This window comes from Neodiprion pinetum, chromosome 2 (genome assembly GCF_021155775.2).
Source record: "Neodiprion pinetum isolate iyNeoPine1 chromosome 2, iyNeoPine1.2, whole genome shotgun sequence".
NCBI classification, from domain to species: domain Eukaryota; kingdom Metazoa; phylum Arthropoda; class Insecta; order Hymenoptera; family Diprionidae; genus Neodiprion; species Neodiprion pinetum.
The window spans coordinates 24,708,819-24,721,588 of record NC_060233.1 but is presented as its reverse complement, the minus strand read 5'-3'; the positions used below and the strand labels follow the sequence as shown (position 1 = coordinate 24,721,588).

The 12,770-nt window shown below is 36.5% G+C and overlaps 2 protein-coding genes across 7 annotated transcripts; one reads left to right on the top strand and one right to left on the bottom strand.

The window, feature by feature from the left end:
• Positions 1-279: 279 nt before the first annotated feature.
• On the top strand, positions 280-4,572 carry LOC124211015 (exosome complex component RRP4). Of its 6 annotated transcripts, none has more exons than XM_046609633.2 (4): positions 280-408; positions 523-661; positions 1,710-1,950; positions 3,322-4,572. In XM_046609633.2, the coding sequence occupies exons 2-4, from the start codon at positions 627-629 to the stop codon at positions 3,841-3,843; spliced, it is 798 nt and encodes a 265-aa protein (XP_046465589.1). In that variant the 5' UTR covers positions 280-408; positions 523-626; the 3' UTR covers positions 3,844-4,572. The 6 variants fall into 6 exon arrangements, with proteins under 6 accessions (XP_046465589.1, XP_046465587.1, XP_068989441.1 ...); XM_046609631.2 differs by having other exon boundaries at positions 281-408; positions 523-687; XM_046609632.2 differs by having other exon boundaries at positions 323-408; positions 506-661.
• On the bottom strand, positions 4,150-10,727 carry Rab9 (RAS oncogene family member Rab9). The gene is made up of 3 exons (XM_046609645.2): positions 9,499-10,727; positions 9,170-9,426; positions 4,150-6,290 (listed from the first exon to the last, which is right to left on the bottom strand). The coding sequence occupies exons 1-3, from the start codon at positions 9,976-9,978 to the stop codon at positions 6,272-6,274; spliced, it is 756 nt and encodes a 251-aa protein (XP_046465601.1). The 5' UTR covers positions 9,979-10,727; the 3' UTR covers positions 4,150-6,271.
• Between the last annotated feature and the right edge of the window lie 2,043 nt (positions 10,728-12,770).

Sequence of the window (12,770 nt, the reverse complement as noted above, 5' to 3'; positions counted from 1 at the left end):
TCGACTCGTGTCGCTATTTCTGGTGTAACCGGCCAATCTGGGCAAAGGAATACACCAGAAATAACGACACAAGTCGACTTGAGTTAGTAAATGGAAAGCACCCAATGGATCCAGCTCCCATTTTAAAATGTACTTTTGTAGAGTTAGGCCCGGTTCACAACCTCCACACCTTGACATTAAAACCGAGTTTACCGCTTAAACCTGGTTGAACCGAAGGTTATAAACCAACAACCTATCGCAGCGCTGGCATTGCTTGTTACGCTGCGCCTGATGGCTGGCAACATAAATAAGTGTATATACATACTTGTTATATACCTCTATGAATTTGGCAACAACAGCTTATTTTGTTTTGCAATTCAGCGCGTATCTCCAGCCTATCCTGCAGTACCAATAGTGAGCTAGTACAAAGTATGAAAGTATTACAATCAGTTGTTTTAATTTTAACTTGTCCATACGATTTGAAAAACTTTATTAACCGTCATAAGAATCCGCAATAATTAAACAGTGTGTTTCTTCTACAAGAATACTTGAGGATACAGTACATAACCTGAAAATGAATGATGAAGACATGATCCGCGTGCGGCTGGCAGTTCATCGCACAAATACGAATTTATCTAACGGTGACCATGGGATGCCCAGATATTATACACCCGGTGAAGAGGTGTGTAGTCAGCCTGACTTCATGAGGTACATCATAATCCATCTTATCCAATGAGCTCTTCTATCTCCCTAGTGGCTATTACCTATTGAGGAATGTGCTAAATCCGCTTATACCTATTTTCCCGCTTTTTCCAATAATACTCCTTACACAATCCAACCAGATCCCGTGTGACGCATCACCCAATAAACGAGTGAAGATTAAATCCATTTTAATTGATCAATAGAAAATCCAAAAAATAAAATTGCAATTGTTATAAAAGCTTGGATTACTAGTTGAATCCGTTTCAACCGTAGTTTCTGTACCAATAAAGGCTGGTTATCAGGTATCAGGTATCATTACAGTTATAGTCATTGGAATCTATTAAATACAAGTAGAGTGTAGGTCAAAATATATGAGCAATTATATTTCAGAATTCGGAATCTTGTCATAGATTGAATTGGAGTTATAGCAATTTGAATTTCCACAATAAAGATCGATACGAAAACTATCAACGCACTAATGCTATTCACTGATTAACATGGATTTAAGCTGTTGCAGTAATTAAACAGAAATAAATGGATTGAACTTGATTTGATAATGACGTATCAAACTGCATTTCAAGTGAATTTAAAAGTGTACAAAACAATCAAATGAAAATGGATAGAGATGTGATTATACAGTATAAATTGAATTGAGTCTTAATGATATTATGATCGTAATAAAAAAGAAATGAAATCAAAACCGTAGGCAATTATTCAAAACTATAAAATGATTGATTTAGTTTAACCTTTGTATCATGCCATCAGTTTTCTTCTGAAAATCGGGGTTTACAACCATCAAAACAAATCTGTTTCAAAACGGTCTAATATACCTTTTATTTTTTTTTGTTTTCTGGGTAAAGCAAAATCACCGAGCTTGATTGGATGAATGAATGTCTGCAGAGTGTTATGCATGAAAGTTCTTAATCCTATTTAAATTCAAGCTATATCACCAATTATGTACAAAGAGGACTCATGATTTGAAATTCATTAACTTTGAATTCAATTCTGTGTATTGTAATGTTATAAAGAGGTCATGGGACATACATGGATGACAATGACACGCTGCGCGCATCCGTCGCTGGTGTGCTAGAAAAAGTGAATAAACTGATATCTGTGAAACCTTTGAAGGCACGATACCAAGGTGAAATTGGAGATGTAATTGTCGGCCGAATTACAGAGCTTCAGCAAAAACGCTGGAAGGTTGATACTAACTCAAAATTGGATTCGGCCCTACTTTTATCCAGTGTCAATCTTCCTGGTGGAGAATTGGTAGGTTTGATTACCCCATCAATTTTCTCTACAATCTCCATGCAAAACAAGATTAGTGTTTTTTTTACAACGAAGTTCAATTTAGTAACAATGTTATTACAATACTGAAAAGTAATCACTGTTGTGCAGCACTAGGTTGCCTTACTGCCTTATTAAAATTTTTTGATTTCCGAACAATCCTAATTTTGTGAAATAACGTGATTTCTCAGACATATGTTGTTACATCAACGTTACAAACCATATTTCGAATATTACTCTGAACTTGAGATGTTTCTAAGAACGAGTGTTTACCTATATGTGATTTACTGCACTTAAGGTCATGTAGTACTTCTATCTTTACTGACCGAGCAAACTCACCCTTTTTTTTCCTATATTAAATACACAGACGAACGGAAAGGGTTTAAATTTTGACGGTGCATCTTTTCTTATGTATATCCCGAAAATCATGAAAAAAAAGTATGGTTTCTTGACATGTGTAACTATTGACATTGACGATTTTCGCGATATGAGTAATTTTCCTGAATGCCGCTACAAAAGAGCGATACATCAGCGAAATTTGAACCCTTTCCGTTCTTTTGTTTTTTTAATATAGAAAGAAAAAGGGTGAATTTGTTCCGTCGGTAAAGGTAGTATTACAAGACCTTAAGGTTGAATGGGCCTTACTGTCTGAATGATAATTGGAAAAGCGAAAATTCCGTTCGAAAAATCACCTATTATGTTATATGCACCAATGATGGTGAACACGGATGAAGCAACATCCTAACTGAGTAATAGTAATAAGGTTGAAGTTGGTAAAGTTATTGCAACGATGCGTGGTTGGGAAAAATCGTTACTTCGCATCTTCAGGATTGTTTAAAATTTAGTAAACCATAATAAACAAAACCTATTCATATGTTGAAAAGCCAACTCGTTGAAAATCATTCTTAAATTGAACAATATAATTATTTTTTCCCTGCTTTTTGATTACGGTAACGTTACTAACTTCAGCTTCGTTAATAGTAATAGTTGGAAGTAAATTTGATTAACACAAGCTGAAATATCAATAATATGAGAAAAAGTTTAATATTTAAAACATTCAGGATGATTGAACTCTGGTGCTTGGTGATTCTAATTTAATGTTTTGACCTTATTTTGTTGATTTTGAAGATTTCTGGAATGTTTACCAGACAATTTGCAAGGGTGGTCTAGTCAGTGAACAAAATGAATCCAAAATCATTAGATTCGGACATTTGTGTTCACTATCATTGACGCAAACAACACTGCTGGAAATTTTTTTAACGGTTCTTTTCTCTATTTTCACTTCTCACTTAAGGAGTACGGCACATTCATTCCTATGTAGAATGTCTGTCATTATTCAAAAATACCTTTCAGAGGCGGAGATCAGCAGAGGACGAACAAACGATGCGACGTTACTTGCAGGAGGGTGATTTGATATGTGCAGAGGTGCAAAATGTCTTCGCTGATGGTTCGCTGTCATTGCACACAAGGGTTTTGAAGTATGGAAAACTTTCGCAGGGGATTTTGTTGAAAGTGCCACCTTCGCTGATTAAACGAAAGAAGGTTCATTTCCACAATTTGTTAATTGGCGCCAATTTGATACTGGGGAATAATGGTTATGTGTGGATAGGTGCTAGCATTCACAACACTGATCGGACAGAAGGTGGATTTGCCCAAGATTTGTCCCGTATACCGCAGCAGGATCGAGAAATGTGCGCGCGATTGCGAAATTGCATTTTGGCTTTGGCTCGATCCAACATTTTACTCACTGATACGTCAGTAATTTACGCTTATGATGAATCTACCAAATACTCCGCGAATGAGTTGCTACAACCTGAAGCTGCACTCGACGTCGCGCTTCTCACACAGCAGAGGCTTGGTGAGAGAATTGATTGAGACGAAGTTAGCAACATCGAATCACCAAGCTATGTACTCGTTTAAAATACATGCGATTTTACAAAACATTGCAGTATGACAGTCGTGGAAAATGTACGTTTTTAATATTTGTGAAACTGTGAAGTTGAGGATAACATTTTGCTTGACCCAAGCAGCAAAATAAGCTAACATAATGCCAAAATTTTCGAACATATTAATACGTATTTTAATTTTTTACTTTGATAAATTCAGACAAACTGCTTGTTAATTATAGCCATAAGTAAAATAAAAAGAATTTGACTTTCAATACAATTTGTTCAGTTAGAACAGATTATAAACACGAAAGTATATTTTGAATCAAATAAAAAATCGCCATCTCTGATCACGAACGTTGACAAACCTTAGGAGTTTCATCACTGAACAAAGTTAGAATAATAAAGGTATGGATGAGAAGTTATAGATCAATTTTGTTTCTGAAAATGTTAAAAACTTTGAAGTTGTATGTTGAAGAATTGAGGGTTTAATATATCTACTGTAACAAATAAAATTATCATATGTTATTTCAAATTTGATAAAACTTTTATTGATGGACAATTGAAAAATGTATAGGAAATAAAAATAAGAGTGGACGAGAATAACACAAGAGTGTATTACGTTAGACCTTTGGTTTGCGCTCAAAAATACAATGCTCTAAATTAGAAAGCAATTACACATTTGAAACTACGCTGTAAAAATAAACATACTATGATACGGTTGTATACATATATATAAGAGCAGTATTGAGCTTTTACGTTGTTTTCTTTCTTCCTTTGCTTTGATATGATTAGATGTAGATGCTTATTATATTATTATCATTATATTATTATTATATTAATATAGTTATTCATTATAGTAAATTTGTTTCCGACATACAGCTATACAAAAGCACCGCATACACATCTGACACAAAAATCAGCATGAACCAGTTCTGTGAGGTCGAGTCAATAACTGATAACCGAATATTCTCATTTCATTTTTCTCTCTCTTTCGAATTATTAAATATTGACTTTAGCACTAATCATTAAAACGTTCGAACATGACATGAAATTTCAACGGTCAGTCGAATACAGTTGGTTTGATAAATAGCATATTGTATGACAAGGAACCAAACTCGGTCTTTTCGGCCCGAGTGTAAATTCGCAATATGAGTCGTAGGTGAGCCGAAGAGGAATATTGCAAGTACGCGAGGTTAAAAGACCGTTGCCTTCTTGTTGCACACGATTCTATATATACCAAAAATATGTTGTGCCTTTTTCACGACGCACGAAATTGAGGTTAGGGTTGCGTCAGGTCAGATTCGTTCGCGACAGCGCATGCGCGCAGTACAGAAAAGATCACTTTCAACTGCTAGGACTAAAGTGGTCTTTTCAGTATCCCGTGCATGCGCATTCGCACTCACTCAACCGTCATAGAAACGGGTACTTTGTGTACGGAAAACACGCAAAACATGCTCGTTATATAAAAGCATACTCATTCGAATTATACTTTAATTCTGAAATTGTACAAAAGCTATTAAATTCAAGGCAATGTACAGGCTGAGGATAATGGGGTTTGCGCATGGGACTTGTAGAGTTCAAGTTTAAAAATAATAAATAAAAGATTCTAAATCTAACAGTCTTGAAAAGTGAAGAGAAAACTAGGATTGCGATGAGTGAGAAAATTCGGGAATTAATGACCATTCAAATAATTATTGTCAAATGTTGAAAATATTTCAGCATGATTATCATTTTATTTTTACGAGGCATGTCTAATAAAATAAATATCACCGGTACTAAATCTGAACTGAGTCTTTGATCTGTGTTTTTCTAATTTGAGAATGTTACAAATATACATTTTTTTAATAATAAAATTTTTAGATAAATAATGCTCATAAAGTAGCCGTGTATCACAAGGTGTAGTAATCTCAACCTATCTAAGAGTTTGTGTTAGTACATGATAACCGCGGCCCCATTTCATTCCTCAGGTACGATTATTTATTACATTGCGATAATAAGGCAAAAATGTGCTTCAAAGCTATTGGTATATTCTACAATTCATAACTAAGTCTTATTTTACGTATTTATGATTATTGTTAAATATCATCACAAGCCGGTGGGATATTTAGGTAAAAGACTTGAAATACTGCGCAGTGTCATGAGCTGCTTCTAATCACAATCGAGTAGCAAGGGTATAATCATCTTCATTTAATATGATTGCACTATATCTTAAGTAAATATAAATAGAGTAAAAATAAAAAACAGTGTCGTTTTTTTAATTTTCTACAAACTCAAAAATTAGTACTACTTTTGGCTCTGTGTGTGTGTAGCTAAATACAGCGTTAATATTTGATGTATTTATTTCTCTTTAAAGGTGTGATACATACAGTGTTGTACGTAGCAAAAATTTTCCACGAACGTGTTACGTTTTCTCTTCAAATTACTTTGTTAGACCTATAAGAAACAAAGCATGCCTAGTGAAGTCTTGCGAACATGATTTATTTTACTTTATCTTTTTGTATTTTTTTATGAAGAAGCATGCATTCTTCATAATTTTAGATCAAAATTTGGATGGGTTATCCTATTATTCGGTTTTTAAACCAACTTCCAATTAATCAATCATTGGTGCTACTGTATAGTTAAGTATATTTATGGGAAAAGGTGCGAACAGGCAACTGATTCTTTTTATTGGTTAGTTGTAAAACTTTAAATTGTGTTGAAAATCAATGGGCTAGACTGTCTGAATGAAAAGTTAGGAAAGGAGGAAACTTGTTCCAAATATTACCAAAAATGTTGGTATAAAGTTGGGTGGTCCTTAAAAAGGTAATTTTTTAATGTCCACTATTTCACCCTCCAAATTGGCGCCAAATAATTCCCTAATTTTTTCAGATCTTTATCTCGACTGTAACCTGTGCCGCCAGAGGGTTGATTTCCCCATTTAACCCTATTCAAGGAAATAGCAAATCTACCAAATGGATGTCGAATAAATATGATAGAGGAGTTCCTTGGATCGCTGATTATGAATTCAGACTCAAAATTTTGAAGTTCAACATAGTGGATCCAATATGGCAATACCAAGTGACTTTTGGGATGTTTGTCTACCATATTGGATCCACCATTTTGAATTTCGTAATTTTGAGTCCAGATTTGTAATCAACCATCCAAGGAACTCTCCGATGTCAAATTTCATCAATATGAGTTTGCTAGCTTTACTGTTCCATTGAAAAGGGTTGAATGGGAAAATCAACCCGCTGGCAGCAAGGATTAGAGTTGCAATAAAAATGTGAAAAAATTAGAGAATTATTGTTGAATTATTTAGAGCTGATTTCGGGGGGTGAGGTAGTCGAAATTCGAAAATGATTCTTTTAAGGACCACCCTAATGTACAGCAGAGTCTCGAACTCCAGACGTCACAATTGCACGTTGCCTCCAATCATAAATGTCAACACTGCTCGTTATCCAAAACTACAAATGTCACAACTCGTTATTTTCCTAAGCAAAGCAATCGCGAACGAGCCTACTTTAGTTACAATAAAGTATGATAGATTAGCTCACTAGCTCACCAGCTATTCGCTGCAATGTAATTGATTGCCGCTATTAGGATATTATTAACATGAGTGTATTGCAACGAAAAAATCTTACATGCTGTTTGTAATATTTGACAAATCTCTGCTAGCTCGTGTATCAATACTTGTTGAAGGTGCGCCAACTGTACTTACAGCGTATCATAAGCGGTCCATTGCTCGTTGATTACACGATGATTGTAATAAATGTGCACCATTGCGTCCAGGATGGAATACAAATTTTACCTAATACTGAGTCGAGACTGTAGAGAAAAAGTGCTAATCAGTAAGCATAAATCTTTCAATATTTTAAAGGAGGTTGATTGATGCAGAAGCGCTTTATGGGAATGTTTTTCATTTCCATTCAGAATCTGAGAAAATTAGATTTGATTATTAATTTTGAATATTGCTGTAAGGTGTGTTGACAAATTTAGCACGATGTTAAGACTTGTTGCAGCGAATCGCCGGTAACCACCTTTAGATAGGCAAGCTGACCTACTTTACTTTATTGTAACCATAAGAGACTCCCTCGCGTTTGTTTTGCTTCATAAAATACTAGTTAGGGACGACATGCGGTCGATACGACCCATTTTTGGGACACTAAGGTTTGGCAATTTGGCAGTTTTGGAGGTCGAGACTTTGATATGCACACAGGAATGTTATTTGCGACAATGATTGTAAAGACAATTAATACAATATCCCTCCTATCTAACAGAATTGAATCTAATCAAATTCAAATAAAAACTTGAGAAATCAGCAATTTGAGAAAAAGCTGTGCGATTCGAATGTTCAAACGATTAAACTCCGGTATTCATGATCTGATTTTAATGTTTTGGGCTCATTTTATTTGTATAGTTTTTGTTAGTTTAAATTTTAGTTGTATTTCATCTCTGCAGAATATGATATTTTTGTGCCACATTTTGTTACTAACGTAACTAGGTTTTTCAGAGATGAAAAAAAAAAAAAAAAACTTATTCCAACAAGATCCCCATAAATTGTCAGAAAAACATACAAGAAATTTTACGTTATAATCAAAATTTGCAAATTTTATTCTGCACTCAACATCTGTCCTATCGTACTTACAAAAATCAACTTTTATCCACTCTAGTAATAATTATTAGTAGAATCTTTTTCAAGTGATCTCTCAAAAACTGTGGTGAATAAAATAAGCCCGAAAATATTAAAATAAAATAAAATAAAACAACGTTTAATCATTTTTACCATATGAATTAGAATTACCTTCTGTCAAATTGTTAATATCAACTTGCGTTATTCAAATCAGCTTAGACGCATTTTTATTCCATAATAGGGATCTTGTTTTACTCGTGCTTTCTAATATTAGTGCAAATTGACATTGCTAAAGATTTTTTGAATGGTTTGACTTTCTAAAATGGGATAGAGATAATTCAGACGATTCATTCTTAATGTTAGTTTCACAAAAGTATCAGTCAAATTCGTGAATAATCTATTCGCAATCTATTATAAGGTCCAATATCAGTTAAGAGTGTGATGTGTCTTGTTTAAACAGCTGGCCCATTTGGACAGTTGCGTTCAACATCGAAAACAGTGAATAAAAACTACACAAGCGTCATTTGACTTTGTGTTATAGTTTTGGTTAAAACGATCGTTCAAACAAAAAGAACCCAACTGAATATACGCTGTAATAATCAACCGATGCATCGAATATAACACAACAATTCAAGGTGTGGAAGTAACAGGATATACGCGTCCATTTTTTAATCACATTTTAAACTCGTTATTGATGACCTACTCTGCTGTTGAGGCTGGCATACAGCAGCTGGTGCGATGCGGAGATTGCTGTTTGGACAGATCGACCGTATCTTCGACGATCGGACGCTCTAGCCTCGCCTCCAGTCTAGCCCAGGCAGCAACCGCAGCGCCAAAGGCGGCTTCGACGTTCGTCGCGTCCTTGGCCGATGTTTCGACAAGTGGAGAATTCCCGTTCTCAAGACACCAGGCTTTTGCCTCCTCCGTAGAAATCTGTTTTTCCGACTCAGGAACGTCGACCTGCAAAAAAATGGCCGATCGAGTCGCAGCCTGAGCTTTGGTCTATAAAGCTGGCTATTGAAGCGGACGAACCTTGTTTCCAATCACGATGAAGGGGAACGTCGATCCTTCTTGAACATCCGCATAGTAAAGGAACTCTGTTCGCCAGAGGGCCAAGTTCTGGAAGCTGGTTCTGTCGTCGACAGCGTAGGTTAGCAGGCAGATGTCAGAGCCTCGGTAGAACGGCGTTCTGAGTGTTTTGAACCGCTCTTGACCCGCAGTGTCCCAAATCTGGAGCGTGTACGCCTCACCGTTGATTTCAATGTCTTTGTTTAGGAATTCAACACCGATCGTGTGAAAGCTGTGCTCGTCAAAGTGATTTGAAACGAACCTATTCATCAGACACGACTTCCCGACACCCCCGTCACCCAAAATAACTACTTTCAACAACGTCGACCTCTGGGAATTGCGATTTGGAAAGTTCGACACACGTGGCGCCCCGCCAGCTACGTTATTACTTGCAGACATCTTAAATGCCTTTTGTCTACCGTATTTATTCTTTCCTTTACGCATTCGCTTATCAAGCTAGTTATAGTATTAATAACGGTTTTGGCAGAATTATAACGCAATTCTCGTTACGGTTACCCAAAAAGAAAGGCTCCTTCAAACCATAATCACTGTTCATGTATAATCTCGAATTGCATGTCACCGCAGAAGCGATTCGTCAGAGCTCAGATTGTTTCTTCTACTCGATACAGTTCTTCACTCGATCGAAACATTCGCTTAGTTCAAAAGTTAGCTTATCTTATGTTAAAATTTAATCCCGTATTCGTTGTTTGAGTATTAAAGAACCCCGGTCATGAATACGTAACCTTTGTATAATTCGACTGATATATATTTATTCTCCGAGTATAAACAATTTCCGAGGAATATTACATTGAGGTTCATGAAATTAAGTTTTTCACACGGTTGAGTTGTAAACGATATAACTTTGATTTCTACTTCTTGCTAATTACGTTTCAAATAGATCACTCCCATTGTCCGGGGTGTGACTTGATCACACTGTCAAATGACTCACTGTCGCGACGACTACAAGAATTTTATTTACTTATTGGCATTAATTCCAATCTAGATCATCGTTAGTCATTCACTCTAAATTACATCAATATCGTACTTATTGTCATTCAATGATCACTTCGCATCGTACGTAATTTTCATACGTCACAATCGAACCGCCCGAATCAATCGATGACAGCCGATTTTTGACATGTCGCGAAGGACAAAAACCCGCTGATACATTGCAGACGACAGATCATGGTGGCCATATTTAGCCTAGTATCGTAAGCCAAAGCATGGAGCATGGGCATGGAGATTACACAAGAAGTATGAACTCAAATAGGTAAATTGACAAAACTTGTCACGTTCCCGTTAGGTTTATCTTTTGTACCACTAGTGTCGCTAGTGTTCCTTTTGTACCAGAGTGTCATTGGCACTGGTCATTGGCTGCAAGCACGGAATCGTTGACTGAAGAATATAAAGACAGTTGCCCTAATGGGCTTTGGTGTGACAACCGAAAAACGTCGGGCGCTTGCGCTCCCTGAGATGTTCCAACGGTAGAGTTGAGAACTTATTGCAGAACATCAGAGAGTTACCGATTTCGACATGATGCTGGCTGCATTCACCTTTCGAGTAACACAGTCTTCGCAATGGTAAACCCAAGTCATTACTTAGCCTGTGTGTACTTACCGACTTGTCGGCCATACAAGAAATTAATAATGACAATAAATTTCTTCCAAAATTCTTAGCAAAACAGTGATTGAATTGAAGTATAGGTACCCGAGAGAAGAATGTATACATGTTAAGATCAGATGTAATAATGATGCAGAAACCAAAAAGTATATATATATATAGGGTCCATGTACGATATTAATATATGTGATCTATTTACGATTAATACGTGATGCATACTATAAATTTTATAATTTGCCAGGAGACAAACTAGATTATCTACGATAATCAGCTATAATATGAAAATACAAGAATTATTCATTTCGAAATGGAATTCTATTCGACACGCGCTCGATGTATTCCATAACACTAATATTCATAATTATTCCTACAACTTTTCATTTGCTCTCTCGATCTTGAATTTTTGTAGGCACAGAAGCGAAACGCTGTTTCAGCTAGTCGCATGTGAAGTATCTACGTTGGGTAGAGAAACGGAATTGTTTTTCGAAAAGTGTTGTTATGGAAAAAATTCAGAGTAATTGTAATACATCACGTATGCGATAATTTTGATCAAGATGAAATGGATGTTCCATATATGAGACAGTATTTAACGCAGTGTCCTGATTTAAAGACCTAAAAAGGTGATTGTCGACGATTTTTTTTTTTGATAGGGAGGGATAGAACGAAGCTTCTTAAAACTTCGAATGTATTTTAACACACATTCGAAAGGTACGAGCAAGAATTTTTATTATCCAACTGTCGCTGTACGACAGCGTTATTAGCTGACCCGTTAACTAAAGAATATATCTTTATATACCACTGGCATGTTTTCCTCGCTTTTAGATGCCTCCGAACAGGGAGTGAAGTAGTATTTTTAAGTCCTAGGAAGTAAAAACGACTTTTACTCTCTCCTCGGATTCTCAGGGCTTAAAAGTGGAAGTTGCTTTTTTTTTGGTCCTTCGGACGCGTGGTTGGGTTCAGTTTGGGTTGAATGGTATACGACGGTAGAAGCTCGGAAAACATGGCAGAGGGTATATAAAGTATCGTGTGCACCTCGAGAGTAAGTCATTTTACTCCCTTGGTGCACAATCTACTGTTAGTCAACGGCTGACCGTCGAAGGGCCTAGCCGCTTTAGACTGGAATTGGCAGGAAAGATAAGGTTCGTATTTCTTGTCTGATATGTACAAACTAAAATCGTTATACATCATATCATATCATCATACATCATACATCATACATGATACATAATATTAAAGTTCAAAACCAAAGTTTAGATGTTCGGATCTTCGGATGTTCAGAAAGTGACGTCACCCAAAATTTTTTTTCTCCTGACGACATCGATCAATATAGACGAAAATCAGCTAGCCGAATTCCTCAGTCTGGAAACAACCGCGCAGTAGAGCGGACGTGTGAGAATCGCGCTCTGCAGATTTCGAATACCGGGTTCTCTACCTCCGTAGTTCCTGCACTCCGGGTCGCTACCTGGTGAAACTCGATTTTCAGGACGAGCGCTCGTGTTCGCGTGCGCAATTGTTCTCCTCCTCTTCCTCGTCGTCCTCCTCGTTCACCTCGATCACCCGCAACCACCCCTAACCACCGCCAACCACCTCCAACGACCACTGCTAACCACCTCGAC

What these genes read in the sequence shown, in the direction of transcription:
- LOC124211015 (XM_046609631.2), top strand. Translation starts at nt 554, where the DNA reads ATGAATGATGAAGACATGATCCGCGTGCGGCTGGCAGTTCATCGCACA. An exon ending in AGTCAGCCTGACTTCATGAG is followed by an intron (nt 688 to 1,709) that starts GTACATCATAAT and finishes AATGTTATAAAG; the next exon opens with AGGTCATGGGACATACATGG. An exon ending in ATCTTCCTGGTGGAGAATTG is followed by an intron (nt 1,951 to 3,321) that starts GTAGGTTTGATT and finishes AATACCTTTCAG; the next exon opens with AGGCGGAGATCAGCAGAGGA.
- Rab9 (XM_046609645.2), bottom strand. Translation starts at nt 9,978, where the DNA reads ATGCGTAAAGGAAAGAATAAATACGGTAGACAAAAGGCATTTAAGATG. An exon ending in TCATCGTGATTGGAAACAAG is followed by an intron (nt 9,427 to 9,498) that starts GTTCGTCCGCTT and finishes ATTTTTTTGCAG; the next exon opens with GTCGACGTTCCTGAGTCGGA.